The following is a 14,815-nucleotide window of genomic DNA, read 5'->3' as shown; positions in this document are numbered from 1 at the left end:
AAGTCATGGAATCAGTTTTCTGGGGGAAGCAAGGAAAGACTTTCCATGGAATTAAGTTTAAAACATACTTTAAGCCATGCTTTTTTTTACAATTCCATGAAAACAGATTTTTGACCAAGCGAAGAAACACACGATATTTCCATGGAATTAACTCCTATCAAACACACCCTAAAAAAGAAAAAGGAGAAAATCTTAAGAACAGCTAGGTAACTATTGACGCTCGTCATAAATTTATATATAAATCGGTGGTTGAATGTGACTCAGTTGGGTATTGTCATCAACGGTCAGGATATAGTATAACAAATCAATCCGACGATGTGGAGAGACCCTTTCTAAACCCCAAATTCTATCAAAATTCTTCAGTCCCAAACAAAACCCTGGCTATTCATTCAACTTTCTCTTTCAGTCTTCTCCGCCTCTTTCTGTATTTTTCTTTTTGCCGCAACAATGGCGTATGAGGAAGATGTTGAGACTAGGCGAGTTCAAGTCCGTTTCGTGACAAAGCTTCAGGCTCCTTTGAAAGCTCCTACCACATCTATTGCCATCCCTTCCGACCTTACAAGATTGGGTCTTTCTTCGGTTGTCAATAATCTTATCAAAGCTGGTGAGTTTTACAAATTCAATGCTGTAAATTTGGGATTTAGCGGTTATTGTATCTAGAAACAGATGATTTTTATTTTTGTATATTTATTTTAGGTTTTACAGCACCGTGGTGTGGAGTTATAAATATTCAATACTACCTTGTATGTAAATATTCTTACTATTTCATGCTGTAATGAACTTTGCTTAGGAAATTCTGATTGGGAACCTCAACCCTTTGACTTTCTCATCGATGGGGAGCTTGTCCGGATGTCACTTGAACAGTTTCTTCTTGCCAAGGGCATTTCTGCGGTACCTATCTTTCTTAACACATGATTCCATCTGTTAACACTATGGTTGTTGTTTTGAGGAGCCAAATTTTTAGAACATTTCAGTTGGTTGATTTGACCCCATTGGGTATGTGCACTCCTGGTGGAAGGGAGAACATTTAGGCCTTGTTTCTGCATGTTCATTGTCTCCTTGCTCCTTTCACATAGGACTAAGGGCCTTCTTTATTTTCCATGCATCAAAATAGACAATTTTTTCTTAAATATGAAGTTATCCGTACTCGATTAGTTTCCTTCCGTCTCATGTTGTAATCTGTTGTATGCAATACAGGAAAAAGTACTTGAAATTGAATACATAAAGGCAGTAGCACCACGAAAACAGGAAGATCCATGTCTGCATGACGATTGGGTCAGTGCGGTCAGTGGTTCTAATCCAGGGTAAGTGTGTGGATGTTTAAAGCACCGAAGCAGTTTATTATACATAGCCTATTCCATAATGCGGTCTCAAATAGTTTTCTTACAGTCATCTTAGCAGACCAGAAAGATGTACGCATTAACCTGAGATATTTACTCTTGTATAACAAAAAACAATTTGTTGCTTCAATATTGTACACTGGATAAGTCTTTTACATTTGGCTGCGTCACTTTGGATCATTATTGGTATACTAACTCTGATTAGTTCTTTATGGCAGGTTTATTTTGACAGGGTGCTATGACGGTTTTGGAAGGTATGTTTTTCCTGCTATACTAAGTTTATGTTTCTCATTTTGAGGAGCGTGCTGTCTTTACCTTGGAGTTATAAAACTCTGTTGTTCAGAAGCTTTTAAGTTTTACTGAAGTTAATCTTGGAAGATACCAAGATCCTCAGCTTGAAATCAGTTGTGAATCTTGAGCCCCCTCTGAATAGGAGAACAAAAACCATCCTTGTACTTACTAGCATGTATACCTATATTACTACAGAAAATGTAGTCTGGGTGTCAAGAATCTGTACCCAATAATTTGTTTTTGAATATGGTTGATTTGGTTTGCCATGAAAAAGTCAACAAAAACAGGACTTGACGATCCAGTTTCTAATTTTATTAGGGTGTGGAAAGGTGGATCATGTACCCATATACTGGAGGGACATGGGGATGCTATTACGTCTATTAGTATCATCAATCAGAAAGGTGATTGTCAGTGTAATTTGCCTTCTTTGCAAGTGTCTCTTTCGCAGCTCTGAATTGCTTATCGAATTAATGTGATCTACATTTGTTCACTTACATGTGTTTTGAAGAATCCTCATCTTTTCTTGTAAACGTATTAACAGTGCTTTTCTCCTACAGGTGCTAAGAGCAGCTTGACCACACATGTAGCTACTGCTTCTAAAGATAGGACAGTGAGGCTGTGGAAGGTATAATTGAATTACCTGTTAGACTTTGAATTGCAAATTCTGATTGCGCTGTTTAATATCTTCTATCCTATACAAGTTTGACGCAGAGGAGCCCACTAATAACGTTAGAGCTTTTAAAATCCTGCGAGGGCACTCATCGTCTGTGCAAAGTGTTGCACCACAACCCTCTGGAGAAATGGTATAGCTTATTTTCTCCACTTTCTAATGGCATGTTAAAGTTAAGTTCATCTCCGTCTGAGCAAGCTGCACACAGGATTTATTGTTTTATGAATACATTTAGGTATGTTCTGGTTCTTGGGATTCTACAATCAACTTGTGGCAGACAAATGAGTCTGATTCAGACGGTGACTTGGTCTCAGTAAAGAAGAGAAAAGTGAACTCTAAGGTTGAGGAATCCCAGCTTGAGGTATGCAGTCTTCATCTTCTCCTGAAATAAGTAGCTGACAATTACCTTTTATAAGCTTGTTATCAAGTATATAACTATTTCTTGTTATAACCTATTTCCTCGTTTTCTTTCATCAAAATTCACAGGATAGCTTAACACTAATTTCTGCCTCTTGGTATTCAGGGGGAAGCTGTGAGCTCACTTGTTGGCCATACACAATGTGTGTCTAGTGTTGTCTGGCCAGAAGAGCGAACTATATATTCTGCATCATGGGATCATTCCATCAGAAGTTGGGATGTTGAAACAGGCAGAGATGTCTTGAGCTTGGTATGGAAGCCCCAATCTTATGATATCGGTTATATATCGCAAAAAAAAAAAAAAAAGTTTATACGTGCTTAAATGTAATCAACTTTTCTTCCCAAGAGAAGCCAAGTGTTACCGGTTAGTTGCTAGCGAGGTTTGGGTATCTGTTATAATAAAAGTGTAGCAAATATGATTATTACTTGTTTTATAATAACCATATGTTGTGCATTCTATAGTTCTGCGGGAAAGTTCTCAACGACCTTGATGTTGGAGGTGATAGCTCTGCGCTCATTGCTGCCGGTGGTTCTGATCCTGTTTTAAGAATATGGGATCCTCGAAAATCAGGTGATTTGAATAAAGCTTAACATAAAGTGTGTATCATGCAGTTTTCTTAAAGAGTTCACCCTCTCTCTCTCTACACTGTTAAACTTAATATTCATGATACATACAGGTTCTTCAGCGCCTGTCCTGCAGTTTGCATCTCATTCTTCCTGGATCACTGCTTGCAAGTGGCATGACAGCTCGCGGCAACATCTACTCTCATCATCTTATGATGGGAAGGTGATGCTATGGGATTTACGAACTGCGGTATTCTCCTCTTTTCTATTACAATAAGAATGTTATAGCTTTGTGCATAGTTTGTATCTATGATATTGATCTTAATCTTCTATGTAAATTCATCTTCTTGCAGTGGCCTCTGGCAGTAATAGAATCTCACAAAGATAAGGTACCTAATTTACACTAGATCGTTGTATCCTAAGCTTATTACGGCCTGAGCCTATCCTAACTTCAAATTATGTATCCTAAGCTTATTACGGCCTGAGCCTATCCTAACTTCAAATTATGTTTTTCTAAAACGCAGGTATTATGTGCTGACTGGTGGGGCGGCGATAGTGTAGTCAGCGGCGGGGCAGATTCTAACCTTTGTATTTCTTCGGAAGTTTCCATCTTGTAGGGTGAAATTTCCACTTATTTCTTATGGTTGTCGAGTCAAATTGTATTCAGTTTTGGTACCAAACTTCTGTATCTTATCTTTCTTTCACAAAATGGAATATGTGAAAAAGAACAGTGTTAGTTTCATCAAACTTATGTATTTTTCTTTTATTTTTCATTCAAAAATATAATATGCAGAAAAAACAACAATATTTTCCTCGTATTCTCCATTACAGTTGATCAATGTTGTACATATTTATATGTTTATTTATTCACAAATGAGACAATTCCGACGGAGTTTCTTTTAATTGTGATTACCATGAGTGATGTTAACAAAACTATAGAAACTGAAACAGATAGTAGTCCAATTCACTCCCATTTCTTTGGATTTTGAAGGTGTAACTTCTTATAAAAATTGCGTTTCTTGTTTAGTAAAGCTGCTTTGTCGGCCACGTGAATAAAAAGGTGACAAAACTCATCGCCAGTGCTAGTTAATCCAAAACAAAATTATATTTAAAGACAGCTCAATGCTGCACAATTCATGCATCCAGTGTGATAGTGCAGTGACCAAGTTATCAGTGAATTTGATTCACAGCCAATGGATGTACAAAGAGGAGAGGTCGAATATAGTATCTAGTTGTCTTAGGAGTCTTCCTTTATAAAGTAGCTCTGTGGTAAGCTAAAGTCTTCCTCTTGATTCAGAATTTCCACCTCCTCTTCATCAGACTTCTGTATTTTTTTCCATAGAAGAAATAAAAAAGAAAATTATTTAGCTGCAAATGTGCAAGATATGAGGACGCAATAATGTGAGACAGCTGTTAGTCTTGAACGGAGTTTTACAGAATAACTATTGTTGACTCATACCAGCATATCCAGATTGTAAAAACGATCCAGCAATTGTAATACCTCATCTGGAGAGAACGGTCGATCAAAGCTAACATACGAATTGACAAAGTGTTAGGCATAACAAAGAGGGTTGAAATTGTGAGAATCTTGAAACAAATCATTGGAGAAGTCTCGAAAACTAACCTTCTTCTCAAATATTCCATTAAACCGTAAAGAATGAAGTGCCGATGTATACCTACGCAGAAACAAAGATTAAGATTGCAGAACTGCATAACCAAATGCCAGGATGGTTTAGAGAAGGGCACAAAAGATGATTACTAGCATTGATAAATGAATATAGTGAATCTAGTTCTCACTATTGTTCCTTCCATTCTAACTACACAAACAAACCAAATCCTATTTCACCTGGTGCGCGAATGCCAAGCCATAACAAACCAAATCCTATTTCACTTGGTGCGTGAATCCCAAGTCATGAAACTAGATTCAGCGCAACCTTAACATAAATCTTTGGACGAAGGCTTATGTGTACATACTTCTAATCCCTTATCGAATGATTTCTTAAATGTACAAATCAATCTGAGGATATGCTCTGACTGGAACCAGACAATATTTGTAAGCCTTAACATTCAGTACATGCAGCGAGTACCCAGCAAAGAATCAATAGTGAAGTGTTACAGGAGATAGTTTCTTTTCTGAGGAAGATAAAATCCACTTCGAAAATCTGGATGAAGCAAGTGCTTTTATCTCATCTCTCTCCCGTAACCTACTACGAATGAAGAAACTCGCATCCAACTGAACACGGAATCCATGATGTAGAAGAAAACATAGCAACCCAACATTTGAGTTTTGACACCCAAAATACTACAATTCCTTACTTCTACCATATAAAAGGGAGACCTATACTCCACGAATTCCAACATAGTATCTTCTAATAAATTCTTAGAAGTTAGAACCTAAGACTTCCTACACCGGCTTGATCCCCTGCAGGGTATGTTGCTTATGACCAAAAACAAAGCACTAAATCTGGATGAAGCAAGTGCTTTTATCTCATCTCTCTCCCCTAACCTACTACGAATAAAGAAACTTTGCATCCAACTGAACACGGAATCCATGATGTAGAAGAAAACATTGCAACCCAACATTTGAGTTTTGACACCCAAAATATTACAATTTCTTACTTCTACCATATAAAAGGGAGACCTATACTCCACGAATTCCAACATAGTATCTTCTAATAAATTCTTAGAAGTTGAAACCTAAGACTTCCTACACCGGCTTGATCCCCTGCAGGGTATGTTGCTTACGACCAAAAACAAAGCACTAAATTTTGAAACATGCACAACAGTGAGGTCTACCAAACATTTACATCTGAGAAAAGGAGTTACATGTCTATAGAGCCTAAAGGAAATGCTTTCGAGATATAATTGTGTTGGGTAATAGAATCAGATGGACAGCGGAGGCCCGTATTCCTTCATGTCAGAGTTTTTAAGTCCTAAGCTCATTGAACAACTTCAAAAGTGGTTTTCCGTTTGTCGCTTCTTTTCATCACACTAACGCAGCACATGTTGCTCAATGAAGTATATATCCTAGTAGGTCATATTCGAGATTTTCGAAAAACTTTTCGATGGTTAAAAATGATGTGTGCCTTATTATTTCAAATTCAAGCTTCTTCATATCAATACTCAGAGCTCATATGACTTCCATATTGGTTAAATGTTTTCGCTTAGAAGTTTAAGAGGTCAGTGTTTACTCAGTTATAAGTCAACATGTGTTCCCCACATGGTTCAGTTTCACCATATGTGGTAGCTTATATGTCATTTTGACCTGATATTCAGACATTACTAAATAGTCTTTAGCCTCTACGTTTCTATTCCAATAATTATTAAGCCTGTACTTCAAGTACGGTATTGGTAACATTAGAAGCCTAGCTCTTCACAGAGACTTGAATGTAATAGCAGTATCATATGATACTTCAATTTTAATGTAACTGATACAAGTAATGACAAAAACCAAAATCACAAGGACACCCAGCATTTGAGCGTGATCCCTAAATCTAGCATAACATATACCTAAATGATTAAAGGGAAATGAATCTAGCTATACTCCCGAATAGCTAAATAGCATCTCTCATATACACTTGTTGAAGTTGGAAATTAGAACCTAAAATTTCTAATGCCGGCTTGACACCCCAAGTACTCTTGCTGACTACCAAAAAGCAGAACACTAAGTTGTGAAACAGGCATTATAGTGAGGCCTATGAAACATTTACATCTGAGAAAGAGAGGTACATATCCATAACTAACTTATGAAAATCCTTCGAAGTAAAACTATGACAGGTAACACAATCAGATGGACTGTTAAGGCAATCCTTTCATTATCAGTGTTTTTAAAAAGGCCTAAGCTCGTTGGACATCTTGGTTCTCCTTTTTCTTTATGTTTTAACTCTTATTCTCACTTTAGCCATGCACAAGATGCTGAATGAACTATATGTCCTTTAAAGGGCAAATTCAAGATCTTCATCGATTGTGAAAATGTTACGTGCCCAAATTAAGATACCTCTTCATATCTTATTTGTGTAGCTCATTTGACTTCCATTTGTCCAAATGAATCTAAGAGGTTAGTGTTCATGCTAGAAGTGTAACAAGTGAAAATAAGTTCTACAGATGGTTTCTATTAGGTGCTTGGTTCGCTAGATATGGTTGCTTAAATGTCCTTTTGACTTGAAACTTAAGCATTGTTACTAAGAAGTCTCTAGCCTACAAATGGATGCGAAAATGCTCTATGTCCCTCAGTATACGGACACAATATTAACACCGTGATGTGTCAATGATGTGGCTCCTAAATTGTTGGGGTTTTCTAGTCAAATGAGTAAAATTGCTCCTAGTTATATTTTATTTGTTTTCTTGATTTTTTGAAGGTCCCATTTTACTCAGTTGACCAAGAAAAAACCCCCAACATTTTAGAAGCCACGTCATCGGCACATCATGGTGTGGTGTTCATATACTTGGGGCCATATAGCATTTTCGAAATGATTATTCTTCTAAATGTTATGGCTGTATTTCTTCAGTATTGGTAACATCGAAGCCGTAGCTCTTCTCGGCCCTCTTCTGTATCTCCGAGCCTTGGATCTAACAGCAATTCCATATGATATACTCTGATGTTACTGATATTAGTAATGATAGAACCCCAAATCGTCGGGACACCCAAACAGCAGCCCATGTGTAAAACTTTTTTTTTTTTACTTACTGGGACTTGTTAGTTGTGTTCCCCTGAGCAAGATAACGAGCATTTATTAAAATGATATTGCCTTAAGTAAACACATACCATAATCTTCCAATCAAACAGGGCATTTTGTCTCTAATAAATGCTTGTTATCTTGTGATTGAGGGCACTAGATAGCAAGACTCTTGCTTAATGAGTTTGTAACATAAATACTAACTCATTTGACTTTTAGCAGAAGTCATTGTTCACCTGTGTTTCTCTCTATTTTATCGAGGCTAATCGTACAGAAGTCTAACATACAATTTTGACATTTTCTCACATTATACTGAAACATCGAATGGATAAGTTCCACGACCAATTATTTACTAACATGTAAGCTATGAGCGTTAATTGACCAATTACGCATGCACAAGTCTATGAATTTCATGCTCTTGAGTAAACTATACTTGTAAATCTTGAGTAAACTATACTTGTAAATTTGCCAGTCTATGAAGAAATGTCGTATGTGTATCCAGAATGAAGACTGTAACCAGATCAAAATTCACAATAGCAAAAATTTAACCCATACCAGACCAAAAATTAAGATAAATCATCAAAGATGAAATCATTTGAATAAGTACCTTGCAATTTGGTCAGAGGATATATTTCAAGTGCTTCTAACAATCTCAGTTCCAATTCAACCTCCGACTGTTCCTAAACACAATAAAACAAATAGAAACGATCAGAAACCTAATTTCGAAAATTAAAATCATACACAGTGAAATCAAAAAGATATATAATCATTGAGTCAACTAAACCTTTGGAAGAGAAGATGCTGATGAAGGTGGAGCTTGACTTGGTGAATGTACTGACAAACCATCTTGTTCCTCTTCCCGTCCAACTTCCATATCTTTCATTTTTTTCTCTATTTTCTTTCGTACTGTAAAAAAGTAATTAATGTATGGTTTCTTAGCAAAAAAGTTTTAGGGTTTGGGTCATTTGATTTTGATTTGGTATAACCCTACCGCCAAAAGCTTTTTAAGGGATTCATTACACGTGTGATTAGCGAAGAGTTGGATACGCGGGGTTGGGATTTTATAGAACGCATAATAGCAGTTCCTATGGAATGAATCATTTTACTCCCACTATAGACTCAACAACAAACATGAAAAATGGGCGTTCAAATCAATAAATTTGTCGGTTTGTTTATTGAGTTAGAAGATATGGCGGGCGTTTGATGAAAAGACAGGCGGGCGTTTGATGAAAAGACAGGCGGGCTTCGCTCCAGCGCTGGCGTTTGATCCAGAAACGCTGGCGCTTGTCTCTGCAGCGCGCACAAAAAGCTGAAACGCCAGTGCTTTTTGTTATCACGCCGTGATCATCTTAAAAGCGCCAACGGCTACTTCAATCCAACGGTTGATGCTCTTTTTTGTTTCCCTATAAATTCAGTTCATCTCCAGACTTAAAACTCGCACCTTCTTCATCACTACCTCAAAAGTACACACTTTCATATTATCTCAAAAAAAAAATTTCAAACAAAACTATTCATATCAACTCAATCTACCAGAAAAAAATCCCATCGCTATAAATTTCATTTCTAATAAATATGGCATCCTCACAACAACAAACACAACAAGAAACACCACGAAATACAAGAATTCGTGGTGTCAAGTATACAATGGATGAAGACGAGTCACTTTGCAGAAATTATGTATTATATACATTAGATGACGTCAATGGTATTTGTCAAGAAAAAAAAAAGATTTATGATAAGATTTTACAAAAAATTTGTGAAGAAACAGGTAACCCCAATAGACGTGATGGCGATGGGTTGTCTCATAGTTTTCACGCAATTTCAGCAACCGTTAGTGAATATGTAGCTTTGGTCACTCAAATGTGGAACAACAAAAAAAGTGGTGAAGGCGAACTGGATGTGGACCGAAGATGTCGGGAAGAGTGGCAAAGATCCAACAGAACGAGTTTCCAACACGAAACTTGTTTCACTATTCTGAGGGTGCTTAACAAGTTTAATCCTTACTTGCTAGAAGGTCATTAAGTGTCTGCAAGATCACCACATGGTCCAATCGGTCAGGATTTTCAGAATGGAGGGTCTGCTTCCTCAACTGATGGAACTCCAAGTAGTCAGGAACAACACAACACTAATCTGGATGTTAACACCAACGTCAAGAGAAGAAAAGGAGGTGGTCAGAAAGCTGCAAAAGCAGCGAGAGACGCAGCCCAACGAGCAACATTAGAAGGAGGTTCAAGCGAATTCAACTATGCTGAACACAAGGAATTCGAGATACAGATAGAAGCAGATAGAGCTAGGGACCGTGACATTGCTATAAATAATCAACAAAAAAGTCATCTTTCTCGAGAACAATACTACAGGGATTGTAAGCTAAAAAAGTTACTCTCCTTGAACACTTCAATAATGAATGATCGAGAATATGCTGCATGGACTAAGTAAATGGATGCGATCGAACAACAACAAGTCCCCCCCAACAAACTCAAGTCCCCCCTCAAAAAACTGGTCCGCATGTGAATGTGGAAGACGACGAAGATGATGCCTCGGAAGAAAACAAAGATGAATACAGTCTTGCTAACTGATTTTAGTTCTTTTTTAGTTAAGTTTAATTTAATTTAGTGTAGTCGTTTAATTTAATTCAGTTTAATTTAGTTTAATCTAATTATACTCGTTTATTTAAAATTACTTTTAATATAATTGCTTCAATTTTAAAATTAACAACAATACTAAATTGAAAATAACACTAAATTGAAAATAATATCTATCTCCCTCTCCCTCTGCCTCGCCCCCGCGCATCGTCTGCTGCTCCTTTTAAACCCAAAAGGTGCTTGGTTAAATCTTGTCTTAGTTGTCCATAGATTTTCCGGTTTTGGATTCTGCCAGTGGCAAGTCTATATTCTCTTGTCGGGCGCCCATGCTTTACCACAAGATTCGGCCTCAAATCTTCATCTGGAAAACTAGTACATGTTGGGTCACGCCTTGTTTCTTCAATGACCATGTTATGCAGAATGATACAAGTCAGCATAATTTTGTTCATTTCTTGAATATCAAAAAAGCGTGCAGGCCCAGCTATGATGGAAAACTTCCTTTTCAGTATGCCAAAAGCGCGTTCAACATCCTTTCTGCATTTCATTTGTTGGGTGTTAAAATACTTCATATCCTTCGAAGACGTCGGTCAAAACCTACTTGTTTATAAGCTTGAACCATAGTTGACCATTCTGGATAGATTCCGTTTGCTAGATAATAACCCTGAGTGTAGTGATGACGATGGTGAAATTACAGTGCGGCGCCACCCCATTCTTAAAATCTTCAAACTTTGAGATCGTTATTTGAACTCGGGAGTCCAAAAAAGGCATGCCAAAACCAACAATCATAACTAGCTGAAGCTTCCAAAATTACAGTTGGTTTTGGATAATGACCCTTATATTGGCCTGCCCATTCAACCAGACACGCATGCCACGTCCAGTGCATGCAGTCAAGACTACCTAGCATTCCTGACAAAGCTCGGGAATAATCATTTGCGTCAAGTTGCGGCCCATGCAGAATCGTCGCTGAAAATCCTCATCGGAATAGAAACAATCATGATTAAAATAATCATGCATCATCTTTTCGTGGTAAAAATGTTGATCTCTCCACGTCCATCTTCTAGTCGCAACTTCATATGGCTCTAAAGACTTTGGTATGATCCCGGATTGTAATTGCAACATAAAATTTCGCCTTCTTTTATCTTGATCTGCATCTTCATCCATTTGACGCAAAAACTCCATACACATTTCTTCATCTTCTTCATACAATATTTCATCCATCGCCATATCTTCCTCAGAAGAATCAAAATCAGAATTCGTGATTGAAAATTGAAAGCAACTGAAAGAAAAGATTGATCGGATGAAAAATTGTTGTGAATTTGTGTGATTAAACTCGAGCCGTATTTATAGAGCTAGAAACTAGCCGTTACGGTGGCCGTTGGAAAGTATCCGTTGGCGATCTTGGATCAAACGCCAACGTACCATGTACAAACGCCAACGTTTTTACAACGATCACCAGCGTTTTATCCACGAGCGCCAGCGTTTGTATTACGTTCTCGCGCTTAGTTATTAAATGCCTAGTCCTTTATTATAGTGGAAAAGCCAGTTTGGCCATCCATCTGGCTCAACAAACAAATGAATTTGGCCATTTTCATAGGAATTACCCTAAGGTAATGCTTTTATTAATTGGGGGATATAACAAGAGACGCCGAGAAGAGGGTGAGCTGAAAGTACACCACACAAGGGGACTTGCAGGAAGAGAGCAATCCTAAGAGACACTGAGAAGAGGGCGAGTCGAAGAGACACCACACAAGGGAACTTGCAGGAAGAGAGCAAGCCCAAGAGACGCCGAGAAGAGAGCGAGTCGAAGAGACACAGCGCTAGGGGACTTGCAGGAAGAGTGCAAGTCCAAGAGAACAAAAACAAACAAATAACACTGCAGTCGCTGAAATACCGGTTGACGAGCACAACGAGAGAAGTATAGGTTGTTTGAAAGACTAAACGCCTTGTCCAAACAGCTAGGGTACTTAATGTAGATACCTGGAAAATGCCAAAGGAGAGATGACCATATGAGATTTAAACCCAAATGTGATAATAATAATAAGGTCAAGGAAAGGTTTAAGAGGCAATTTGGGCTCAAAGGAGAGGAGTCCTAATGACCCATTAAGGGAAGTCAAGATAATAAGTCCAAGAGGAAAGACTAAAGAATCAAACATAGAAAGGAAAAAAGGGTAATGCTTGTAAATACTTCTAAAGGGATGGTATTAGATAAGGCCAAAGAGAGAGATGGGTATAAAAGGGGGTTGATCTCCACTAACAAATCGGAGCTAACTTCTTGTGGTTAAGCATGTACTACTTTCTAGAATAGGCTTCCGATTCTACTATGATATTTGTACTTATTACAAGCCGCAGAGAACAAGAGAGAGGGGACGAAAATACAAATTATTTCTTTAATGATTTGTATTCCTCACTTCTTCATTTTAATGTTATTTCGTATTTTCAAGACTTTTGGTGTTGAAATTTCTAGCTTTAGCATAGGTATCGTTAGTGTTATTTAAAAGAGTAAGTACTCGGTGAATGCAAAACGGATGGATTTCCTCGTGGCGGAAGTGTTATAGGTGGACCAATTTCAAGTAATCAATGGGATTCAAGTTATTTGCTCATCTATCGAGAAACGACGAAATTATAGAAGCGGTCTTAGCCTTTCCTTACCTTTTATTTGTTTGATTTGAACGTAAATTATAGGCTGAATTTTGTTTTGATATGTTACGACTGATTTTTAGATAGTCATAAGTGATAAAATTATATTGCATGGGTACAATACAAAAATTTATAAAGCTAAATAGTTTTTGGCTTTAGTTGTGCACGATAATTGTTTGTGAATTTGTCAAACATCCAAATGACATGTTTAAGGGTATACATATATCATAAAAGGAAATTTATTATAAATAATTAATTTTGTTTGTTGATCGATAGTTTTCTGCGACACAAAAAGTAGTTATTGTGTCCAATTAGGCTAGATAGTTTCAAAAGGGGGTTTATTTGAAGTCCGGTTTTTCGAGTGGCGTATCGAAAAGTCTACGTTCGCCAAGGGGTCGAACCCCGACTTGCTGAAAGGGAAGATTTTCTGGTCCGTGACACAAAAACTATGTGAGAGTTTTCGTGGTAGGAACAACAGTTGCACTTGAGCCACAAGTTTCACTCAGTAAGCCAGCATAAATGGTGCAAATCATGTTGATCGCCTCGATATAGTACTGTATTCCCATAGGACTCCTAATAAGCACTATATCCATCTTTTTTAGGCTTTATCAAGAGTACGTTTAAGATCATCCAGGATTACCCGATTGGTTCCTTCAGCTTTCACATGACTTTGTGTGTAATATGCCGAACCAGCATATTATGTTTTCCCAAATAAACTTTTTGCTATGAACTATCTCAATCTGTACCAAAGTTATCGCTTCTACAAATTTGGTGAAACAGTTAGTTGTTATTAATAAATATTTGACCCTTCAGTTGCAACGCGAAACAAACCAAAAATATTCAATATCCGCTTATTAAAGGGCCACGTACTCATGATGGGGTACAAATCGTTAGCGGGCCTTTTTAGAAGGAGGTCATACGTTTGACAGACACGAATTTGCTCAGGTATTATTTTTCATTTCTATGCATGTAAGACCAGTAGTATCCCCGGGATAAGAGCGTATGTGATAAGATCCTTCCACTTGAATGATTTTCGCAACATCCCTCGTATGCCTCGACCAGCAATTGCTTTCCTACATGTCATGCATTTTTTGATATATTTCTATCTTGATATTTATCTTCTGGAAGTACTTGAGCTTAGATGTAACAAATATATGGCAACCTCCGGTTTTCGAGATAATTTTCCTCTTGAATAACCATTGAATTGTTTTCTCATTATTCTCATAAATCAAACTGGATAACCCCACTTCCGCCTTCACTAGTACATATGAGATTTGTTATGGAATGAGCTTCGTGAGTGCTAGGAAATTCATGCAAATCAAAGATGATGTATCGCGTGGTATCTAAATCTGCAGCTGATGACAGGTACGCACGGGCCTGCATATATATTTTCAACCCTCGGTTTCTGTTCGATAATGAAAACTTCAAACTTCTTTGCTAGTTAAGCTTTATAATCGAGATAATATGCTATTTTTTGTTTTTTGATTTGTGTGAACTGGAAAACTGATGCATTACTATTTTTTGAGTCGATTGTCAGTTTTAGTTCCTTGTGCAGCGTAGTTTTCATGTTGTATGTTGCAGCTTATTTGACTCAATTATTGGAGGATAAGGATCCTACTCGAATAACTTTTTTTATCT

At 37.4% G+C, this 14,815-nt stretch overlaps 2 protein-coding genes across 4 annotated transcripts; one reads left to right on the top strand and one right to left on the bottom strand.

Annotated features, from left to right (window-relative positions):
- The first annotated feature begins 369 nt into the window (after nucleotides 1–369).
- LOC113281793 (ribosome biogenesis protein WDR12 homolog) lies at nucleotides 370–4,114 on the top strand. The gene is made up of 13 exons (XM_026530648.1): nucleotides 370–604; nucleotides 791–891; nucleotides 1,198–1,304; nucleotides 1,559–1,594; nucleotides 1,950–2,032; nucleotides 2,189–2,256; nucleotides 2,333–2,434; nucleotides 2,537–2,662; nucleotides 2,825–2,968; nucleotides 3,181–3,289; nucleotides 3,396–3,532; nucleotides 3,636–3,671; nucleotides 3,807–4,114. The coding sequence occupies exons 1-13, from the start codon at nucleotides 448–450 to the stop codon at nucleotides 3,897–3,899; spliced, it is 1,299 nt and encodes a 432-aa protein (XP_026386433.1). The 5' UTR covers nucleotides 370–447; the 3' UTR covers nucleotides 3,900–4,114.
- Nucleotides 4,115–4,362: 248 nt separating this feature from the next.
- Nucleotides 4,363–8,933, bottom strand: LOC113281794. Of its 3 annotated transcripts, none has more exons than XM_026530650.1 (5): nucleotides 8,743–8,933; nucleotides 8,566–8,632; nucleotides 4,907–4,958; nucleotides 4,742–4,811; nucleotides 4,363–4,606 (listed from the first exon to the last, which is right to left on the bottom strand). In XM_026530650.1, exons 1-5 carry the CDS (start codon nucleotides 8,839–8,841, stop codon nucleotides 4,520–4,522), a joined length of 375 nt encoding a protein of 124 aa, XP_026386435.1. In that variant the 5' UTR covers nucleotides 8,842–8,933; the 3' UTR covers nucleotides 4,363–4,519. The 3 variants fall into 3 exon arrangements, with proteins under 3 accessions (XP_026386435.1, XP_026386434.1, XP_026386436.1); XM_026530649.1 differs by having other exon boundaries at nucleotides 8,566–8,638; nucleotides 8,743–8,925; XM_026530651.1 differs by having other exon boundaries at nucleotides 4,365–4,606; nucleotides 4,784–4,811; nucleotides 8,566–8,638.
- Nucleotides 8,934–14,815: the final 5,882 nt, after the last annotated feature.

Source organism: Papaver somniferum, chromosome 5 (genome assembly GCF_003573695.1).
Source record: "Papaver somniferum cultivar HN1 chromosome 5, ASM357369v1, whole genome shotgun sequence".
Lineage (NCBI taxonomy): Eukaryota > Viridiplantae > Streptophyta > Magnoliopsida > Ranunculales > Papaveraceae > Papaver > Papaver somniferum.
This window is presented reverse-complemented; position numbering and strand designations above follow the sequence as displayed.

What these genes read in the sequence shown, in the direction of transcription:
- LOC113281793 (XM_026530648.1), top strand. Translation starts at nt 448, where the DNA reads ATGGCGTATGAGGAAGATGTTGAGACTAGGCGAGTTCAAGTCCGTTTC. An exon ending in GTCAGTGGTTCTAATCCAGG is followed by an intron (nt 1,305 to 1,558) that starts GTAAGTGTGTGG and finishes TCTTTATGGCAG; the next exon opens with GTTTATTTTGACAGGGTGCT. An exon ending in GGACAGTGAGGCTGTGGAAG is followed by an intron (nt 2,257 to 2,332) that starts GTATAATTGAAT and finishes ATCCTATACAAG; the next exon opens with TTTGACGCAGAGGAGCCCAC.
- LOC113281794 (XM_026530649.1), bottom strand. Translation starts at nt 8,841, where the DNA reads ATGAAAGATATGGAAGTTGGACGGGAAGAGGAACAAGATGGTTTGTCA. An exon ending in CAGCATCTTCTCTTCCAAAG is followed by an intron (nt 8,639 to 8,742) that starts GTTTAGTTGACT and finishes TATTGTGTTTAG; the next exon opens with GAACAGTCGGAGGTTGAATT. An exon ending in TTTACAATCTGGATATGCTG is followed by an intron (nt 4,607 to 4,741) that starts GTATGAGTCAAC and finishes AAAAAAATACAG; the next exon opens with AAGTCTGATGAAGAGGAGGT.